This window comes from Amphiprion ocellaris, chromosome 4 (genome assembly GCF_022539595.1).
Source record: "Amphiprion ocellaris isolate individual 3 ecotype Okinawa chromosome 4, ASM2253959v1, whole genome shotgun sequence".
Taxonomy (NCBI): Eukaryota; Metazoa; Chordata; class Actinopteri; family Pomacentridae; genus Amphiprion; species Amphiprion ocellaris.
In genome coordinates, this window is record NC_072769.1 from 8,619,903 (window position 1) to 8,642,886 (window position 22,984).

General features: G+C 39.1%; 1 protein-coding gene across 3 annotated transcripts; it reads left to right on the top strand.

Annotated features, from left to right (window-relative positions):
• The first annotated feature begins 872 nt into the window (after positions 1-872).
• Positions 873-22,609, top strand: shoc2 (SHOC2 leucine rich repeat scaffold protein). Of its 3 annotated transcripts, XM_035957107.2 has the most exons (10): positions 933-964; positions 2,935-2,949; positions 7,507-8,572; positions 9,057-9,194; positions 9,350-9,480; positions 10,373-10,561; positions 11,457-11,579; positions 12,807-12,944; positions 15,975-16,092; positions 18,412-22,609. In XM_035957107.2, exons 3-10 carry the CDS (start codon positions 7,873-7,875, stop codon positions 18,618-18,620), a joined length of 1,746 nt encoding a protein of 581 aa, XP_035813000.2. In that variant the 5' UTR covers positions 933-964; positions 2,935-2,949; positions 7,507-7,872; the 3' UTR covers positions 18,621-22,609. The 3 variants fall into 3 exon arrangements, with proteins under 3 accessions (XP_023145705.2, XP_035813000.2, XP_054865990.1); XM_023289937.3 differs by lacking the exon at positions 2,935-2,949 and having other exon boundaries at positions 873-964; XM_055010015.1 differs by lacking the exons at positions 933-964; positions 2,935-2,949 and adding an exon at positions 1,041-1,454.
• Positions 22,610-22,984: the final 375 nt, after the last annotated feature.

Genomic DNA, 22,984 nt, shown 5'->3' on the forward strand with positions numbered 1-22,984 from the left:
ATATTATTCTAAGCCGAGTACATAGTTTATATACAATATGTAGTTTATGTGTGTCTGGAGAGGATCTTTGACTAAGACTTTGAAAGCAGGACTTTTATGAAATTGGGCATTTCGAAATTTTCCTGCTGTTGTTATTAGATTACTGTAACTCACAATTCCTGGGTTTTGGTCAGGCCTCACTGTCTCATCTGCAGCTGCTAAAGGACTCTGGTATTAACAAATGGCAAGTATTTCTCCTTTAGTAGCATCCCTGCACTGGCTACCTGTTAAATACAAAATTGATTTATTTGTTTTTTGAGCCATGCACATTTTGACACTTGGATACATTTCAAATCTCCTCTGCTGCTACTCTACCTCTAGATTCCTTTAATCCATAGAACAACTGCATTAAACTGTTAGATTGTGCTTTTTCAGTAGTTTTGGGTTCCAAAAACATTGATATTTTTCAGAAAAAAAAAAAAACTCAGGATGTACGTGTGTTTGATAGCTACCATTCGCCCTTAATTGTCCCAGCGTTTTAATGTTTGTATTTATTTTAAAAATGGATGTACAAGTTGCTCTTCTGTTCTAATTTTATTTTACAAGCTGATCTTTTTTTCTTTTCTTTTTTACCAGTCTTTATCCTGTCTTGCCCTTTGCACACTACTTTTGTTGCTGCCTGACTGATAACGTACACAGCACTTTGGCCAACTCAGGGAGTTTCAAATGGGCTATATAGATAAAACTGATCTTATTTTATTCATTATTGTTAGAAACTGAAACAAGCACCACATTTACTACTTGCTTACCGTAGATGTATATGTATATTTGTAAAATAATGAATATGTGATTGCATCTCAAAGTCTCGTGATAACATTGGTTAGGCGTGTGAATGACGCAGTTTGGTGTGCGGAGAGGGAGGGGAGCAGAACAGTGTAGGAAAAGAGGAGGAAGCAGCGAGGATGGCGGAGTCACACCTCTGAAGGTAAAACAGTTATTTTATCACATTAACAGTGGACGTTTTAACCCCAACAGCACAGTAACGCGGCACTCAAGACAAAATACACTTGCCGGCCTCTTGTTACGGCGTGTGTAGGGCTGAAGTGTCATTTTGCGGTGGCGAGTACGAACGCACTCTTTTGTTCAGCTTCGGAATGGCCGCTGTTTTTCAGAGTGTTTTCTTTTTTTGCTCGGCTAATATTCAATACGGGAACGGCGCCTAGACACTGTGGTACAGTTAGTCCGCACCTAGTATCCCCTCTCCGTGGCAGCTCGGCTTTGAGATATCTAACTGCCTCCACCGGCTTGCTCTCTTCGGGTGTCTGCTGCCCGACTGCGCTCAGCTGGCTGCAGCAGAGATTTCCCCTCTCGGTCGAACTCAACGGCGGACGGGTCGGTCTGCGTCCGACAGCCGCTCAGCTCGGGCCTACGCTACACACTCACAGTTCTGCTTGAGATTAAGCTAACCGCTGGATGTGAGTATTACATGTTTAAGAAGGAATCTCGACACCAACTGTGCCGTGTAGCACACGTAACACTACACGTTTGTTTTATTCAGTCATATTGGACGTGATGTTACTCTTCCTCGTTTGAGAAAATCTCTCGCTGATTACTGTTAGCTGGTGGGCTAAGTTGCTCGCTAGCTGACGTTAGCAAGTTAGCAGTCTGGCATAACTGACGTTTGCTTTGCTGTTGACGTTTAGCTTAGCTGTTTTTATTTCCTGCCTTGTTGTCAGCAGTGTTACCAGGCTCGGCAATTGGGCTTTTGCCTTTTGGACTATTGAACTCTAGAGATATATACTGTACATTTTCTCCCCGGTCAGTTCAGTGGCTGGCTTAGCTAACATTACACATTTTTAGCCTACGCGAGTTGACAATTACTTGGCTAGTTGATGATGTTGGGTTCACAGTCACAACGTAACGACTAGTATTATTACTGCTCGCGTCAGTGCATTGCTGTCACACCAGAGACCATACCAACTCTCGTACGGTTTTCTGTGTTCATATTATGTAAATTAAGTAATCTTGGAAGGCAACTTGACATATCCACTAGCTACGGTTTTGTCAGTAATCTGTTTCTGAGGATTTGTCATTGGCACACGTAGCCATCAAGCTAGCTGGGTCATGTGTAGTAGCAGTAAGGATAGCTGCCACCTCACCTCTGTAGGGTGATTTTTCTCCATTATCACATGGATCTAAGCTAACAGGGCAGAATGTTCCTGATTTATAAGCTTTTTTTTAAACTTGAGGAGTAACCTACTGTCAAGCAACAACACTAGTGCTGCATTTTTAGATATCTCTATAAATCAGAGTTTGTAGTGCATTTTGTTACATTGAAGCACTTTAATTTGTTTGCTTTTAGTCACGTGTTTTATTGCATGCACTGACAAGCTAGCATTGGTACACTTCTTATTTAGTCCTAAAGCCACTGTATTGTATAAACAAATGAGCACAGTATCCAGTTCTGCTCAGGCCTAAATGCACTGGCATTAGCAGATGGACCCAAGATATCCTTAATGGAAACTTCATTAGTCTGTATGTGGGAAGTCCAAGTAGCACTTTGTGCTGGTGTTGTGGTAGTGTTGATGGACATGAATTAGCTTTTTCTGTGTGAAGCTGTATATGAGTTTAGCCTCATATTTACCTCGACTAAACGAGTAGTTCTAACTTAATATAACTCTCAGAGTGCTTGCAAGTTTTGTCACTGCAGGATCGGGCTAGTCAGTAAACACCTCAAGTACATCTTTAAAATGACCAACCCACATCCACAGACATCCAGACACCACTAAGATAGACAGTTGTGCAGGGTAAAAACTGAACAGAAACTGAGCCTCTGCCTCAGTGATGCAGTTTTCTGATAAAGAAACCTTTTATTGTATGGCCACCAAGTGAATTGTTTTGTGTTGTGCACAGCTAATGGGTTTCTGATTATCTCTTCTCTTTTCCTGGGTTTAGGTTATCAAGTCATATGTAAGTATTCATTATGCTGGTTGTGTTACAGATGTAGGAGATGGCTAACATGCTGAATGCATGCTTAGGTGGGGCTGTAGGCTTACAGTAATGTCAACACCCGCTGGGTCATGTTTGTTTAGCAGCAGTAAGTTGGTGTAAGGTTATGCTTAGTACATTAAACAGATTTTCTTGGTTTGGCAAAGCACACTCAGTACCATGGTATTGACGGTGCTATGACACTGATAACCCACCAAACCTGTTTAAGTGCTTTCTGTTTTTTTTAGGTTCATGTCTAAGAAAGAATATTGTCAGGGTTATTAGGACTCCCTTTTAAAGAAAGTATTTACTTTTTTCTAGAGCATGCAGCTTATATTGCACAATTGGGCCCCTAAACACCAACTTTAATATGAGTTTACTGTATATATATTTTGTGTAATAATAAATGTAATATCCTGTGGTATTATTCAATATATTTGTCAGGAGGCATGTAAGTAAATTTGGATTTGTTGAGTCTGTCTCTTTTGCATGAAAAAGTTTTCAGTCTACAGTAGTTCAGATGTCACTGAAACAAACATACAATGAAGTAATTGCCAAAGATGTGTCCCTACGTTCATCGCTTGGTGCTGCATATTGTCACTCAATAGTATTTGAAAGTGCTTGTCGCTGTATGATTTAGCATCATTACTGTCATCACTGTGCAAAAGGAGTGTAACAGCACATGTATTTGTTCTGAACTTGAATTTACCTTGGGATTTATAAAGCATCTATCTATCTATCTATCTATCTGTCTATCTGTCTATCTGTCTATCTGTCTGTCTATCTCTTTGAACTGTTCAGTACATGACGAAGGTGTGATATAGTCTCGTTTAGCCAGACCTATCTCCACAGCAAATGTCAGCACTGGAGGAAGGTGGTTTTTTGGTGGAGGGCTGTCTTCAGCGGTGCTAAGCCCAGGATGCAGTGATGGTACCCCTGTCTTATTGCTCATTGATCCAAAACTTGTCATTTTTGGCAGATGGCTTGGTTAGAAGTTGTTGTTTCTCATGGCAAAGGGGATTTTGAAAGCAGCAATATGCTTAGCAGAAGGAGAGGAGAATACCTTGTGAATTGCAAATTGGAAATGGCAGTTTTGTCTGCTAAGTCGGACTAGGCTTGGTATGAAATGTCCTCGGTTGGTATGCCCTTTGCGCTAAACAGTTACTGTCAGAAGTCTTACATGCACTCTTGAAACAAAAATGATAGAACTGTGATTTCCCACCGGAACATTTTGGCGGTCCACTGGTTGTCCATCAGCATACTAGCAAGGTTAGCCTTGAAAGCTAAGCAGGCACTTTCCCAGTTTTATTAAGCATATACAATGTGTTACTGTACTATACACATAAAGTTTGAGTTTTAATCGGCCTTCCTCTGTGGCCAGAATCTGTGACTTCTTTACTTGGACTGTAAAGATCAGTCGACTAACCATCATGTGGAGCTCACATTGAATTTTGAACCTAAATATCAAGCCTGTGGTCACTTTTGTCCAGTGATTGTTCCAATAAAATTTTTCCAACAAGATGTGTCTGCCCTTAGTGTTGCCAAAAAAAGAAAGGCAGCAATATTTTGTGCAATTTTTAAAGCTGAATTGCACTGCCAGCATTAATGGTTAATTTAATTATGAATATGCTTCCTTTTTCTCAATTAATATTTTTGATTTTATTTATTTTATACATAAAGGTAAACAGCTCAGTCTCTTTTTTTCATTGGCAGTATGCAGCATGTGAGTGCTCTAACTGTTAGAGTAAGAATTATAGTCCATTAGGCATTTTTAAATATTTGAAATTCTTAAAAACAGAGGGGAAAAAAGTGTTTTTCTTTAAAAGCGTTTTCTCCGTTGTAACAAAAACCCACAGAATTGTGACTGTGAAACCATTTTGTATCAAACTGTGAATTTTGTGTAGGGAACGAATATCATAAATCCATGGATCTGTGGCTTGTTTTTTTTCTCCTTCTATTTTCATTTTAAAGTAACAACTTTTTTTCATCAAGTAAATATTAAACTTGTTAAATTATTTTGCAGAAACCACGTAATTCATTTAAAATATAAAGCCAATAGTAGGTCTGCTCTGTTTTAGTTAATATTTTTTTTGTGACTGGTGTTGATGAAGAGTTCCTGCATGATTGAGGCTAGATTTCTTTGCCAAAATTAGGTGTATTGATAACATAATCCCAAATGTAATTTAAAATAGTAAAAATTCACTACAACATGACATCATTCAGTTTCACTAGGTCTAAGAAGAAAATGTTAGTGTGTAAATGCAGAGATAAATCTATACAGATGATGTTTACATGAAGTTTGTTGTAGCCACAATGATGTACCAGGACAGGGACAGAGAATACAACCGTAAAAGGAAGTTGCTTGCTCAGTTTGGTTTATGTGGCCCCAGCAGTTCGGTTGGCCTGGCTATTCTCATTTTCTGTTGATAATTATTTAGTGCACAGGTATGGCTGTTACAGCCAGTGGTATGTCCATCTCCTTATTTGTGACGGGCTAAAAGAGTAGTGGATACCTTTTCATTATTTACAGAACACACCGGAAACCATTCTATCATGTAAGGGGTGCTGCTATTGACTGAACATTTCTTTTACCCGAAAGGTCATATGACCTGTTGTTGTGGGGACTTCATGCTTTGAAGTCCACTTCTAAAGATTACTCTCAGCAGTCCTAACCTTTTCACTTAGCTCTGATCTTGAGCCAAACCCGCTTCTCGTTTTGCCACAGCTTAACTTGTACTAGTGCTTGAGAGCTTTACACATTCATCGAGGTACAGCAGCAACAGAGACTAAACAGAGACATGCTGCGAGAGACACAGTGGCTCAGTTTGTCATGTAAAGATCCAAAGGAATGTGTGTTTGGTCTGGTTTTCTTTGATATGTAAGTGTTCAATGTGATTGTTGTGTTATAGCTATTGTTGGAGATGGCTAACTTGCTGATTTAATGCTTAAGTTGGGCATTGCGCTTACCGTAATGCTAACACTGCTGGGCCACATTTGTTTAGTAGGAGTAAGTTGTTGTGAGGTTTAGGGCTGGACCCGAATATCCGAATATTCGGTCGTTACCGTGGTATCCAAATATTTATTTTGAGATCCGGACATTCGGATTCGGACAGTTTGTTTAAATATACTTGCATTATTTATTGTTATATCCTACAGCACTATATCTGTTGAGACAAGGGGGCGAGGTATGGATTTGGTTAGGCAGGAAGGTATAAGCCCACTTTAAACAGAGATACCACTATGCTGCCCTTACGAAGACCCCTCATTATGCCAGCTTTGCTTGTTTGCACTGAACCAAACAAAGCCAGCTTCCCCAGTGTGTGATTTTTATTTTGCACTCCAGTGTGACACATACTGTACGCATCGGAAATGCGAATACCCTGGGCTCATAGGGTAAGGAGCTTGTGGACCTCACATTCCCTGCAATTCTCAGACGTTTCAATGGTGACGTCTTGTTTCCTGCAGGTTAGCTGCTAACCGTCTTTTCTGAGATTTTTTAATTCCCCGGTGATACACAGACGTCATTCCAGCTTTGTGACAGCCTCCACTGCAAGCTTAAAGGTTAAAAAAATATGTCAGTCTTTAGTATTATTTTTGAAACAGGTTATTTCTATTTGATTTCATTTTATCAGCATGGACAGTATGGTTATTTAATAGAGCATACTGTTCCATCAAAACATGCTCGGATCAGATATCGTGGATGAGCTTGTGATAATGGTGATAATGTGATAATGAGAATCGCACTGAAGAACTCACTTAACTTACCAGACATTTTCGTCAGTGACAAATCTATGCGGTATAGGTTCCAGTTAAACAATGGAGGCAGAGGTTTCAGGACTTTAAGACCAGGTTTAAGACCTCCACACTGTAAAAATGTTTCTGTGGCCATAGCTTAATATAATTACATCAAGCCACTCTATTGTCACTTCCAAAAAATCATGAGAATTGGTGAATTTAAAAATTCCACATTTTTCCCAGTTGCCTCATTGGGCAGGTTGATCAGAGTAGGACAGGCACTGGACATGGAAGAACAACATCAGTTTCTGAATATTTGTATAGCACTCAATATTTAAATTTTCATTTAAATTGTTAAAAAAAAAAAAAAAAAAAAGAATCTGGAAAATGATCCGTGTTTATTTGAGGCAATCTACTGCTAAATAGTCAGCTTATTCATATGTTCTTCACAATGTTCTCCTTACATTTCTAACAATGGAAACTTGTTCTGAACTGTGCTCACAACCATAAGAGAAACAGTTTGTTGTATATAGTGATGAGTGGTGTCTTCTTTTAGTTGGAACCTAGTTTTAATCGTGTAGTTACAGAACATCTAGATAAGCATTAGTTGGGTAGTTTTCAGTACTCAGTCGTTTCTTTTGTAAAAACTGTCAGATAACAACAATTATAGCAATAAGTGAGGCCTTTGAAGATCAGAACGTTATTCAGGCAGAACCACTGAACTGTTGAAATTCAAAATATTAAGTATGTATTGTGTGAAAATGAAATTGAAAATGTCAACAAAATGTCTTTCTTCCCCAACAGCAAATATCGGAGCTAATAAATAAATCCTTGAAGACATTTGCAGCCTGAAAGAACCTCTATCTGAAGGTCCTGGAATTCTATACAGTTCAGACGCTTAAGCATGTGGCCCATGGATGCCACAATCCAGCTACTTCAAAAGATTTTTTCTCCAATGGGATTTTAGCAAAGGAAAAAAGTATCATTCGTCTCCAAAAACCTTCGGATCACAAGACCTTTATTTCAAGGGTAATCATAATTTTGTGGGCCTGCATGGGGATGTTTTCTTTTCAAGCCTCTTTGGCTGTCTGTTTTCGTTTTTTTCTGAATAAGTAACCTGACAAGAAAGACTCCCATGAGCAACTCTGCAGGAGGCCCGATAACGTCGACATGAGTAGTACTTTAGGCAAAGAAAAAGATTCGAAAGAAAAGGACCCCAAAGGTGGTCCAGTGGGTAAAGAAAGAGAAAAGGAGGCCAAGGCTTTGGCCAGCTTAAAGGATGGAGGCAAAGAAACAAAGACCAAAGGGAAAGATGCCAAAGATGGAAAGAAGGACACCAGCAGCTCAACACCGGGTGTTGCCTTCTCTGTTGACAATACGATAAAGCGGCCAAACCCAGCACCAGGTACACGCAAGAAGTCCAGTAATGCCGAGGTGATCAAAGAGCTTAACAAGTGTCGGGAGGAAAACTCCATGAGACTGGATCTATCTAAACGGTCCATTCACATGCTGCCCACCTCTATTAAGGAGTTGACGCAGCTGGCTGAACTCTACTTATACAGCAACAAGCTGCAGAGCCTGCCGGCTGAGGTGGGTTGCCTATCAGGCCTGGTCACTTTGGCCCTCAGCGAGAACTCCCTGACCAGTTTGCCTGACTCCCTTGACTCCCTGAAGAAGCTTCGAATGCTTGACCTCCGGCACAACAAGCTGAGAGAGATACCAGCTGTTGTCTATCGCCTGACATCTCTGACCACGCTGTACCTGCGCTTCAATCGCATCACAACAGTGGAGAAGGACATCCGAAACCTATCCAAGCTAACCATGCTCAGCATCCGAGAGAACAAGATTAAACAGCTACCCGCAGAGATAGGTGAGTAGAAAATACATGGAAAAACAAAAAGCAGACCTTCCTCTTTGCGGCCGTAGGAAGTAAATGAGTGCAGGAGGTATTGGGCTATCATTGGGTTTAACTGTTGTTGATTTCCATCCTGTATTTTGTGTACATTATTGTGCAACATGCTCATATTATAGATCCTAGTGCATGGTCACGGAGTGCACACCTATCTCCCACTCCAGCAATACTACATATCCTGCTATTCAAAAGCACGTGCAAAAAGCAATGTTTTATTGCTCGCTATCGTGTCCTTTGCATTTATTGTAATGGAAGAGTCATGGTTATAAACTTAGTTTTGCAAAAAGACAAATCTTTGTCACTGAGTAATCAGCATTCTAGTTCTATGAAAAGGGATTAAGACAAATGGCTTGGACCTCTTCAGTGGGTTCAAATTATATTGTTAAAAACTCTTTCATCTTGAATTAAGTAATATCTGATTTTGGCGTACATCTTTCTGCAGGGGAGCTGTGCAACCTCATTACTCTGGATGTTGCCCATAATCAGTTGGAACACCTACCGAAGGAGATTGGAAATTGCACACAGATAACCAACCTCGACTTGCAGCACAATGAGCTCTTGGACCTCCCAGAGACTATAGGTAATCATTTTATTACACTTTAGGAGTCAAAGCAAAGTTACTTTCAACTGATGTCTTTCTTAATGGATGTTTTTTGGTTTATTTTATATGTATTATTTTAATTTTTAAAAACTTGTAAGAGAAACAAATCTATTTTTTTATTATTATTGTTTCAGGTAATCTGGCAAGCATAAATCGCTTAGGTCTGAGATATAATAGATTGTCAGCCATCCCCAGATCCTTAGCCAAATGTCGAGAACTGGAAGAGCTAAACCTCGAAAACAACAACATTTCAGTGTTGCCAGAGGTAAGTAAAACACAAAATTTATATAAATATGTTAAAATGCATAATTTAAAGCACCAATGTCATCTTGGAGTCTAGACACTTTGGTACCAATACTCTAAAATGTTTTCCAAAAAATAGATGTCTTATTTTTTTAAATTCATGCATGCATCATAAACCCCTCAGCCAGTAGTTGATACCGTAATCATTGTCCTTAAGATATCTGATTATCAAGAAGTGTGCCACAATCTGTGGGTTCCTTTTAAACACCTGTAGCCTGTCACACATATAGCTGTGTATGTCTGTAGGGGTGCATTGAATAATCAAAATAGTTTGACAAAAATGACAGACCTATTCTCAGGCCTACCCTGTCCTCGGTAAGCTGTCACACAAATTATAGGACACCTTGTTGTTTGTGTGTTGCTGACCTGCACTACTCTCCTTTGAAGAAGACACTTGGCGGCAGTGACGCAGCAGCCATCAGACCGTCAAAACATTCATAAATTTTTCACTAGCCCTGCCTCTTTACTGGCCCTCTTTGTGTGCTCTTTCAACATCATGTAGTAAAGCTAGGTACTGGAAACTGCCGTGGTGTAGCAGAAAATTATATAAATCATTAAAAACACACATACGCTATATCAAAGATATACACTTATTGTTAGTTAACACGTGGCTAAAACAACATCAGGCTAAATGTAAAGGATGACAGCTAAATGAACCTCTGTAATTGCACCAAAGTGTTCATAATTCAAATAGCCGAGTATTTGTCTCAAAAGTCAACACATTTATTAAACATAGACAGTAGTGGTGGCGTTAATATCTAGTGCTACCAGTGCATTGATTGCAACTGCCTATAATACCAGAGGCCTATTTGGATCTTTTGATTTATGTCATGTCTGTTTCTGTGCTTTGTCAGGGCCTGCTGTCAAGTTTGGTAAACCTTACAAGTTTAACACTGGCAAGGAACTGCTTCCAGTCGTACCCTGTGGGTGGGCCATCCCAGTTCTCCACCATTTACTCCCTCAACATGGAGCACAACCGTATCAACAAGATCCCCTTTGGTATCTTTTCCAGGGCCAAAGTGTTAAGCAAGCTTAACATGAAGGTACATATGCATGATTGTCTCTAAAACTGGTTTGGGAAATTTTTAAGTCAACTTTTGAATTTCTAAACAATGTAAACATGATTGAGAATAAGTCCTCACAGCAGACATTTTTGACGTGACGATTAGTGCAGAACATGTGTTACTAGTAACATTAACAATGGCTGTGTTCTGTTGAAGTGTTTCAGTAAGCTGTGAAAGCGAACCCGCGTGTACAATGCCAAGATACTGAAGCTAGAGCAGCTTAATGGAATACAAACGTCATTATTTAATCTATACGTTTCCCAATGTGACATGTAAAATATGTTGAGTGAAAAAAAATCTAGGGGAACATGTGGTATTGAATAGGAGCTTTCTGTCATACATGAGCTGTACTGTATCAAAAAGATCATACAGATCATACATTCATTTTAATACTGAGTTGGAAGTCTATGCATAGATATAATTGCATACTCAACAAGGTCCACTGATTTTACTTTCATTATTTGGAAAGAAGTCAGATTGTACATAGGGCCGCTATTCTTGAAAGCGGATCGAGAGTTTGTGTTATGTGGTGTGTATTCAATGCCAGTTGTGTCATTTTAGTTGAGCATTGTAGAGTAGAAATGCATTGAAAAATGCCTAAGGCTAACTTGTCTGAACCTTTATTCAAAATAAAGGCTGTCTAAACCGCACATCTATTGATGCTTATATTGGCATATAGCCAGCCATGTACAATTTTTTTTAAAATCATTTACTTGCATTTATAGGCTCCTTAAAAACATATTATCCAGGCACCTGTTAACACCTCTGCCATAAACCGCAGGTTTGTCCAGTCTATGGAACAGTGTTGTCCTTGTATTGATCCACTGTATTGCCAGTTATATTGCTAATAAAGATTTGCCATTGTCTTTCTCAGGACAACCAGTTAACATCCCTGCCACTGGATTTTGGCACATGGACTAGCATGGTTGAACTTAACCTGGCCACCAATCAGCTGACTAAGATCCCAGAGGATGTGTGTGGTCTCGTCTCTCTGGAGGTGAGTCTTCCATATACACACATACAGTAGGATGTTAGTTTACCAATGCAGTGTCCATTAGGTTACATATGTAAACTAGAAAAGCACTCAGAGAGTGCAGTACTCCACCAAGGCTGCTCAGTTGACGTATCATTTCTGATGGATGAAATATTTTTTAAAAAATGACCTTGCGCTGAGCACAGACATGTGTTATGCATGTGCATGTTATGTATTGATACCGAATTGTGTCTAAATTACTCTTATCAAGGTCTGTTCATCAGTTCATCGCTTTTGGCAAGCCTTTGTTTTGCTAGTGTTAAAATAACCGTTCCCTCCAGGCTTTTTTGAAGGTGTATTTTTAATGCTATAGGCTTTTATTTTGTAACCATTCCAGCGGCACAGGAAGTGTTTGTCTAAGAAGAGGTTTCTTGACATGACGGAGAAGCTGCCAAAAAGTCCGAAAAATCACATAAAGATGAAAGAAAATGGTGACACGCTGTTGCTGTCTAGCAAAGGATGTGTATAAACTTAGAAGCAAGCTAAGCTTACGGTGTTTCCTGAAGAAAGGAGTGAAGGACAGAAAGATGAATTTGTGTTCAAAATAAGGCTGACAGCTGAACGTCAATAAAGGCTTTGTGAAACATCAGTAGCTTCACCGTTGTCTGGCTGGGGTTTGCTACATTGCCTGACCTAAATATGTAGCAGGCGGCAGGAATTGATGGGACTCAGAAACACCCCACAGTTTAATCATTTGTTCCTTGTATGATTTCCAACTGATAAATTACAGTCAATTTGTAGTAGGATCACAATCATGTGATCGTCAGCAGGTAACTGACAGTGTTCACATCATGGTTACAGCGAAGCCGTGCCGGCAGCTATATCTGGCAATGGGAAATCCTTAACAAAGCTGTAGATCCAGACTATAAGCTGCATCACTGCAAAAATCTGATCAGTTGGTCCTTGTGTCATTTCTGACCTTCCCTGAAAATTTCATCCAAATCCATTAGTTCGTTTTTGAGTAATGTTTCACACAAACAGATTCACAGACAAACGTACGATGATCGTCACATAACTTCGCCGTTCCTTGGCGGAGTAAATATATAATGCTTTTTGCTAATTTGGCAATTTAATCTTTCTTCTGTGTTGGGAGGGATAGCTCCATTCTGTAAATACGTCCATAATGCTGATTTTCATAATGCCTTTCACTTAAAATGTGTTATTTTTTTACAAACTTCATTGTCTCCACAGGTGTTAATATTGTCCAATAATCTTCTCAAGAAGTTACCGCATGGTATTGGGAATTTGAGAAAGTTACGAGAGCTTGACTTGGAGGAAAACAAGTTGGAATGTCTACCTAATGAAATCGCTTATCTTAAAGATTTACAGGTAAATTTTCCAGACACAGTTTTCTTTGTTGTGCTTGATTTTTCTTTAAATTAATATGGAGCTTTGCTTTTGATATGCTTTATATATATTTTTATACTTATTCCTTCCTCCCAGATAAGAGGTCAATAATTAGAACCATGAAGTAATGAGAACCTAAATCAAATACATCAGAAATAAAGTTTACAAAATGGAAAGATACTAAAACTGGTATACTTTCATGACAACGTAATAAACACTGAGAGCCTAATCCTTCCCTATATACAAATAATTTTAGTTGTAAGGAACAGATTACTGGACATGCTGTCTCCTTACTAGATAATCATCCACAGTTGGTCTCCACAGTTGGAGGAAACAGAAAATACCGTGACATACTGTAGATTCAGACCTCTTCACATTTTGCAGAATTTATTGTGTTGCAGTTGTGGTTTTATTTATCACAGACCTTCACTGAACAATGTGAGGCAAAAAGAAAAACCTGTAACAAATCTGATTACTTTTCTGTGATGTACATGCAGTTTTTCAAGGTATTTCACTTGTTGATCAGTCTGTGGGGGTCGTGCCATCTGCTGCAGGACCTCTTGTTGTCCCTGTTGTTGAAGATGGTCTTTTTCACTCTGGCTGTATGTTTGGGGGGCTGCACAGTGGCGTAGTGGATAGCACTTTCGCCTTGCAGCGAGAAGATCCCTGGTTCGCGTCCCGGCTTTCCCGGGATCTTTCTGCATGGAGTTTGCATGTTCTCCCTGTGCATGCGTGGGTTTTCTCCAGGTACTCCGGCTTCCTCCCACAGTCCAAAAATATGCTGAGGTTAATTGATTACTCTAAATTGCCCGTAGGTGTGAATGTGAGAGTGATTGTTTGTCTGTATATGTAGCCCTGCGACAGACTGGTGACCTGTCTAGGGTGTCCCCTGCCTTCGCCCGAGTCAGCTGGGATAGGCTCCAGCCCCCCCCGCGACCCTAGTGAGGAATAAGCGGTGTATAGATAATGGATGGATGGATGTATGTTTGGGCTTGCTGTCATGTTGCAGAATGAATTCTTGAATTATCAGATTGCATTGCATAATGGATAAATATGGAAATATCTGAAGTGCCTAAAATGTTTGCACCATTCTATATGTTTTAATGAAGTCTTTCACATAGATGGATAGGCATGATGCCCATGTGACATATCAGGCTTATCAGTGCTTCAGACTAACTTTTTCACTGGTAGCACTGCAACCAACTTTCTTATTAGGTTGCATCTCACTTGCTGAACATCTGCTAGACACTACATTTACCAGTGTTTCCTAAACGCCTCACAGTGCAGGCTGCAGTAGATGCTGTTTGGTGGCTGCAGTGCCCTCAGACAGCTGGTGAACCAAAAATTACTTTGAAAATGGTAAAATAGGGAGTTCTACTGTCAGATCTGTCCAAGATAACAGAGATTTTTTCTACTTGCACTGTTTTCTATGAGCAGAAAAAACAGCACATATACATTCGGTCCACATTTCACAAGAAGAGTGCATTTTAAGTGTAAATACCGTGTCAGATCGAGTTCATGTAATGGTGGGAAGCTAATATCATCATTGTGATCAATGTTCATTTATTTTTGCGGTCCTACTTCTGTGTTAGCCATTGTAATTGAATGTATTGCTCCTGTTGTATATGCTCCTGCCTGCATCTGAGCTCTGACCATCAGGTGTGTCTGAGTTGGAACCTCTCCACCAGCCACTTCCTCTTTCCTCATTTAGTTTTTTAAAATAATCGGCTACAGACTACTTTATCTTTTTAACACACAGCAGCTAATGAGCTTGTTTTACGCAGGAACAGGCAAACAGAGCCAGTGTAATTTTAAAGTAATACTTTCCACCACTGTGGTTAACGCAGTAGCTGCATGTGCCAGTTTGAGCGACGCTAAAACAGCTTTATGATCATCTCACACTCGCATGAATGCGACCACTTGAAATTTTAACTAGCACATTAACAAGAAATGGTTGCAATTCGGACCATTTTGTATGCAGTCCAGAGCCCTGCTTATGTCACTGGTGAAGGCCTAATTTAATTAAGAGTGGCAGTCCTGAAAGCCAAGTCATAAAATTGAGAATACTCTCTGTAGACTTTCTCAATAAAATTAATGAATTGGTGAGGCACAGATCAGGACAAGGGTATAAAATCATATCCTAATTTTTGAGTTTTCCAAGGACCAGCTCAGTAATAGTAAAAAAGGGAGAAGTTTGGAACCACCAGAACTCTTCTTATACCCAGCAGTCTCTCAAAGAGCATCAGAGGTTCTCCGCAGCGATCGGTAAACCTGGGAGAGCAATGATCATCTCAGCAGCACTCCTTGAATCAGGAGTTAGTATGTCAGAGAAACTCCTGGTTAATACCATCCTTGTGAAGATGCAGCATCATACTGTGCTGTTTCTGGAATGGATTCAAGACAAGTTCAACACAAAACCCGACAGAACATCTGAGAGAGACTTAAAGATGGCAGTTCACAGGTGGTTTCCGTCCAATCTGACGAAGCTTAAGATGATCTGGATTTGGATAAAGTGTCTAAGTCCAAATGTGCAAAGCTTGTGGGGATTTTCCCAGAAAGACTTCATACTTGGAAGACTTGCTATTTATTACCAAAGGGGCTTCCACTGAGTACTCAGTTAAGGGTCTGTAAATCTTTTATCTAATTAAAAGTACATCTACAACACAAAATGTGCAGAAAGCAAAGGGGTCTGAATATTTTGTGAACCCACTGTATGGTGTGATGTTGAATGGTTCAACTGTATTTACCAATTAAGGGATGCTCCCATAGTATGTTTAATAAGTTATTCTGTCCTGCCGTTTACACAGTGGGCTTGGTAAATGTCATTTATTTTTCTGCAATGCTCATACTTTGACTGTAAATTAACTGTAATTTATTTTGCTGATTAATGCTTCCTTCCTTAACATGCATGTAATACTGGTTACTGATTTGCAGTGTTTTACGTTTTGCACTTGGTGTTATTGTTTGAAGACGTAATTGTTTGATGTAAAACTTTCCCTGTTTTCATGATAGAAATTGGTGTTGACAAATAATCAGCTGACTACGCTACCCAGAGGTATCGGCCACCTCACCAATCTGACTCATCTTGGTTTGGGGGAGAACCTGCTGCAACACCTTCCTGAGGAGATTGGTAAGTACCTCCCTCAGTCCCCAACTATATCAGTAACATGCTCAGGGCTGTGAAAGTGTTGCATTGCTACTCACTACTTGATGCGCTGCCACAATGGCATCTTTCTGTGATGGTGGGAACAGACCTGAACTAGGGATGTTCCACTGAGAGCAAACTGAGTTCAGTGTTTCTAGTAGATATGGGGAGATGAAAATGTTTTTTGTTGTTTTTGGCCAGTTGTATAAAAACACAATATTTATTATTGGTATATAATTCCTTCAAAACTGATTATTGCTCAAAACACCTTATACCATTGAACTAAATTCTACAATCCTCTGATATGGGAGATTAAATTTATAATTGACTAAGAAGTGCAACAGGTAATGGCTTTTGACTTGCTTGTGTCTTCCCCTACTCTATAGCTTTAAGTATACTTTTCCTAAATGACGTTAAGACGCACATTCCACATTTCTAAATATATTATAATATTTCAGTAAAGCATACAAGTTGACTACCAATGTTTAATAAGTACCATTATTTGTTATTAATTTGTGCTAGTAACAACAAGGCTTCAACAGCAAAACAAATAAGTTAGAATATTATTTTCTCATAAAAGCTAAGCTTAACCATCAGGATTTATGAGCTTAAAAGGTCACAGTATATATCACCTCTGAGCCTTCCTCTCAGTAATTGGTCCAACCTAGATATATTGGTTACTGCTTAAGTTTAGTAGTAAGCCAGAGATTACAATGGATAAGGTAAGAAGCCAAAGGTGAATGTATTTTTAGATATTCAGACTGGGTGAAGAAGTGAGTTATAACTGTGGGTTGGAGGTGTTAAGGCTTCCACTTGAAACAATATTCAATACATATTTCATATAAGATTGGAAAAATAAATGGATGGTGCAACATCATCACTTACAGTAATTTAATGTAACTGCATATGCAGTATTTAAAATTTGTATGTGTACTGAACATCTCAGATTGGCCTGTAACCTTGCAGACTATGGCAGCTAATTACAGACTTCTCTATTTCAGTTTTTTTTTTTTTTTTTTTTTAGGTAAATGAGCTAAACATTCTGTGAGTGTGGCTTTATTTATTGTTACTGTAGTTTAAATAAGTAACTGTGATACAGTAAAAACAGTCACAGTGCATTAGAACTTTTTTTTCTTACAGCTAATGCTTAAAGGCCCATGTTATACATGGACATTGCAGCGGCACGTCTGAAACGCTCCATTTTAGCTCCTGTCTCTTTAATGCCACCTTCCCAAATAGCTCAGTGTAGAACCAAGTCAGTTTTGGTTATGTACTGTAACACTGGATCAATAAATGTAGGCAGAGAGACTTGGGTTTCGCAGAAACAGCTTTAGTAAGGGAATATTGGTTACCTGCGAGGAATACGCTTGTTCTTTTGACATGGTAAACTAAATGCTAAACAGGTGTTCTGCAAATGTATTTACTTTTGGTGACGTAGATTCTCAAATATCCACGTCAAGGAAATCTTAAGAGCTTCGCTAAAAAGCAGTTGGACTTATCTTTAAAGTCCTTGAAGATGTTTCATATCTTGTTCAAGAGGCCTCTACAGTTCTACCTGTATATAGCCACCGCTGCATTGGACCGTTAGCCGTGTAAGCTGGGGGTAAGTATGTACATCTGAAACTCAGTCTGTCCATTAAAATTGAAGAAGCCTCTCAAATGAGAAATGAAATGTCTTCAAGAAGTTAAGAGAAGTCCAGTTTCTTTTTACTGAAGCTCCTAGGATTACAGGGTGATATAAATAAGTAATGGAAGAAAACCCTGGACATCAAATGAGGCATTTCAGGCAGGTAAGAAACAGTGTTTTGCACTAAACAAAATAGCTCCATTTGGTGTGGACTTTGCTGTGTAAGTGGAAGGATGTTTTACATTCCCAAAAAAGCTATATAACACGCTAAAGGGAAGGAAATTACCTATAAAGCTTATGGGCTCTTTAATTACTAATCAAGAATTGCATGAAGGGAAGTTCTTTAACGGAGTGGATCACTGCTCAAGCCAAGTCTCCTGCAACTATACGGAAGGATGATACTCCTCGCTGGTGGGTTTCTTTTCTTTGCACTATTTTGTGTCACTGTTCCATTCAAATCAAAATGGAGCAAAAAGGACGTTAGATGAAAAAACTGCCAAAGATATCACGTCCAACAGCAAAACGAAGGAATTGACTCTTACACTTATTGAATCAGTTAAAACTGAGGTATAGTTTTATTCCAAAAAACTGTGTTTTATCGACATATATTGCTCAGCTGCTGCTGATTTCAGACCTTGGTCCATGCATGACACTATGTAATTAAACTCTGTCCTCAGGCACACTGGAGAACTTAGAGGAACTGTACCTCAACGACAACCCCAACCTGCACAGCCTCCCGTTCGAGCTGGCTCTCTGCAGCAAGCTGTCCATCATGAGCATCGAGAACTGTCCCCTCACCCACCTGCCACCACAGATTGTCGCAGGAGGCCCCTCCTTCATCATCCAGTTCCTCAAGATGCAGGGGCCATACCGTGCCATGGTCTGAGCGAGAGCAGCTCAAATGCCAGTCCTGCTTAACTCCAAACCCTCCACTTGCTCTGCACCCTTTCGCCTGCCCGCCCCCATTACGTGTATCATACGCTGTAAAGAAAACAGACTCGCCACAATCAGTGTCGGGGGGGCAAATACGAGGAGGAGGTTGATGAGGAAAATGTTTCTTTCTTTCACCATCCTTGTGCAGAAACGAGGCGAATCTTTGGAGACTTGACTTCTGTGTTGCTCCAGAGTTTATCACGGTCGTTTTAGGACCCCAGCCACCACAACACCCCCATTCATCTTTCATTCCGACTCATACAAGAGGAAAATATTTCCATCTATTTGCCAAAACTGAAGATATATAAAGTTATATATATTGAGTAACTGTGAGCTAAGTGGCAAGTCTTTAAACCATATAAACCGTGCTCCCATTGCCAATGTATTTACAGTAATTACAAGCATCTATTATGTGAGCAAGGATACAATTGTATGCAAAAACAAACAAAAAAAAGTCTTTGGAACTTCTCATTTTCTGCTGCTGCCGTAATTTTAACTTTGTCATCTTGTTATACTTTCTTTTGATATTTCCTTTTTCTCTTCCTTTTTTTTTTACATCATCTTCTCTCGACAGAACTTATGTTAATTGCTTGACCATAGAGAACAAAGGTCTAATGATGGTGTGCTTATAATTTCGTTTTTATATTTTTTTTTCATTTTTTTTAACATTATGTTTTTTTAAAAACTGTGCCTATGTTTAGAGTGATCCAGTGGTTCATTTCTAAACACAACTGTCAATGAGAATACAAAGATATAAATTATTTCAATAACTTTTTTTTTAATTGTTACTGCTGTTTTTACTTTTATTTTTCCTTTTTTAGTGTTCCTATTGCATTAATCTGTCAAAGCAAGTGATATCAGTTGTAAAATAGGATGATTGGAGATCTTTTTGACAAATAGCAGCAGTGGTTGTTCAACATTAAGCTAGTAATGTATACATATGAGAAATGCCAATCATACGTGCTTGAAAAACAAAGCAACTTGGACTTTTCTCCAAAACGGGCGGTGCTGTGTCCCCGTCCATATTGATTTTGTGCAACAAAAAGGTATTGAAAAAAAGTCAAACATACATAGGTGATGGGATAAATGATAGATGTTTTTATATATGTATACAAAATCCTGGTTGTTGCCTTGTGTGCAATTTTTAGTTATGTTTACTTGTTTGATATTATCTTCAGTGTTGGGCTGCATAGCTGTCATTCAGTTGATCATTGACCAACATATCAAGCGTTTTTAAAAAGATGTTTTCTGAGTCTCTGAAGCAAGTGGTGAGTGTATCAGAGCTTCAAAAAAAGATTTGATAATAAAACATTGACAGGTAACTCCTTCTTGACACTTCCTTTTTTTTTTTTGTTAATATCTCAGATTTTTCTGTAGTCTTTTTATTTTGACAGGGTCTCCTAAGAATCTTGATTGCCTGCCAGAAAATATTCCCTTGATTTGTATTGATTTGTAATTTAGTTTTTTTTTTTATATATATATCTTTTGTCCCACACTGTCCCAGCAATGCTGCTGCTCTTATGCACTTTTTTTTTTAAGACATTGGCATCATATAGACAAAAACACAATTGCCCCTCATTGGTTACTGTATTTTGAATGGGGGCATTTTGTTTCATAAGTATTTTATTTTTAAAGTTTATCATGTAAATTTGTATCAGTTAAATAGAAATGTTTGAGTTTTGCGGGCTCAGAATAAACAAGGAACTTTTTTGGCAAATTTTTATCCTGTCAATCTTACAAAAGAAGCTTACTCTGTGGGTATGAGACATTTAAAAATTCCCATATCCTGTTCTCTTAATTGCAAGAAAATTGGCTTATTGCAGTTAAGATGAACTTTGTTTATTTTACATCAATTTACTTTGAATTTTTTTTTTCTAAATGATGAAATGTGCATTCAGTTCGTATTATTTCAAGTGACTGTACATTAAAAATCCTAACAAAAGGTAATCAAAACCAAACTTTTTTATTTTTTTCCTTTTTGAAAATGTTTTGCATCCCAGTTCTATATTCAATCATGATTCTGTTTGTGTATTGAAATGTGTGGGTCTACTTTCTTTGCAGCAGCTTGGTGTGTTTTAGTGGGCTGTGGTCCGGCCTCCACTGGAGGCCTGAATGATGAGAGCGCCACAGCTCACCTCGGGGTTGGGTCGGGTTTGGGGAAAAACAATGAAACGCTGCTTCTAATTTACCAGCAGAACCTGTTGCTGCTTTTCATGGACTTAAACATATGCTGTTCAAGACGGAGGGAGCCGGGTGAGGCAAGAGGCGGGAAGCGATCCATTCCCAACACTGATACAGACTTCACTCGAAAACCTGACGAGGGACAAATCCACTGACCTTTTCGATTTTAGCATCAGGCCCGGTGGTTTTCACAAAGATCAAATCGTTTGGACAACAACGATGAGACAACACAACAAGGTGCATATTTGAGCTTAACGCAGTTACAGTACAAGACTGTCGGAAAAAGACAAAAAAAATTGTAAAAAGGGCTTTCTGTGTTCACGCTCAACAACACACCGGAGGCATTGCATTCCTGGGTTTTATATAAAAGCTTTGGAAGTTCCTTTTCTTTTTGTGTATTTACTTTTAGCTGTAAACAATTGTGTGAAAAATGCCTTCGAGTACTCAAAAAAGTGAGATGTGCATTAGGTATGCAGCGTGAGTGCTGTGACCCATTTTTACATTCAGTCTCTCTGTTCTTACTTTCTTCATGTGCCATTTTGCAAGGTTGAAAATGCCAGTGTATGAAGACACGGAGGGTAATGGGAGGTGAGGCAGAAACGGAACTGGGCTGACTGACTGGAGAGCATTTATCAGATTGTGGAATGTAGTTTTACTGGGCTGATGGGGTGGAAATGGGGATCACCGACTGGCCCATTCAGTTGGAGGTGTGGAGCTGTCGCTGGATCAAAGTGATGACGATGTATTGCATACTGGTGCATCCAAAATAATTGGAGTATTTGTGTTTATTTTTCTGTCGTCTGTTATTTCAGAATCAAAGTCATTTCGCTCCTTTTGCTTTTTGGTCCTGCATCATACAACTTGTCATTCTCTTGCCTGGTTATTTTGTACAGGAAACAAGCATGTTGAACACATATTTGACATGATTTGTCTGGGTCAGAATCGAGCGTTTTTGCATAGAAGATTTCGATTTAGTGGCTATTTGGTGTACCTGCAAATGCTCCCTTTTTGTATATTGCAAAGGGTGTCGAAGCATTGTGTGGCAATGCTTATCCTACTTAATCTACATTGACAAGCAGCCTTAATGGTCTTTTTTATGTGTTTGTTTGGCTATTCCTTTTGTCTATGGCCACTGACTGTACTTGATTACAAGCAACTGGTCGTTACGATGTAAATTTGAGTCTAGTTTCTTCTGTCTTATTTTTCCTTTTACTCTGTACAGTAATCTGATGTTACGGTAGACTCAGTATTACAAAATCTGTAATGTGATGATGAGAGTTTTACAAGAAGATAAAGAGTGCAATGGAAGATAATGCCATTATGCTACCAAGTGGATGTGCATTAGCTTACGTCTCGCTTGTCTTTGGCATTAAAGGGGAATTACGCCAAAACTGACTCGGATTGTCATTCCGCAAATCTTTTTTCACAAGAAAGACTTATTTTTAATATATTCTTCTCACAACTTATAGCCGATTTCAGTCATGATTGCAACATTGGGGGGATACAGTTGGATGTCAGCAACTTTGATAGTAGTGAAACTGAAGTAGGCTAACTTTTTTTTTTTAATCATCTGTATCAAGATTAGGCACGTTCTTCATAATGAGAGCACATAGCTTCATAAATTTCCACTTTTTGAAAAACTAAACTCAGTCAGTTTTGGCAGAATGGCCCTTTAATGTGAAGTTGCCCGCTCCTTCCTACTGCATACCTATCTGAACCCCACCCACCCGCTCACACACCCCTCTATAGTATCTCCATACATTTACTTGACTGCCTTATGCGCACCAAGCAAAACCTTTATGACCGTTTGATTTCATCAGCAGAGACAGATAATCATTTCTTTTTTCTTTATTTCCTTCTTTAATGTCAGTAAAGGGATCGGGGGTCCTTGGATCGGTTCAAGTTTTCGGGTCAGTTGTCTCTTGACTGGATGAGCAGATGCAGACATGACTACCTCTATGTGAGTCTTTATTGCTAACCACAGTGACCAAGATCCAGTCTGAGGTGTTTCTACCTGTGTAAAGCCGTGTGTTGGCAGCAGGAACTTGGATTTGGACCAGCAATTCAGCAACAGTTTTGTTTTACTAAGCACCCTCCTGTTGTTGTTTTTTTTTAATGAATATATGCCTTTACTAA

Excerpts from the sequence above, each read along its gene's own strand:
- shoc2 (XM_023289937.3), top strand. The coding sequence starts at position 7,873 with ATGAGTAGTACTTTAGGCAAAGAAAAAGATTCGAAAGAAAAGGACCCC. Across the intron at positions 9,195-9,349 it reads GGACCTCCCAGAGACTATAG|GTAATCTGGCAAGCATAAAT; the intron begins GTAATCATTTTA and ends TTATTGTTTCAG. Across the intron at positions 12,945-15,974 it reads CTTATCTTAAAGATTTACAG|AAATTGGTGTTGACAAATAA; the intron begins GTAAATTTTCCA and ends TTTTCATGATAG.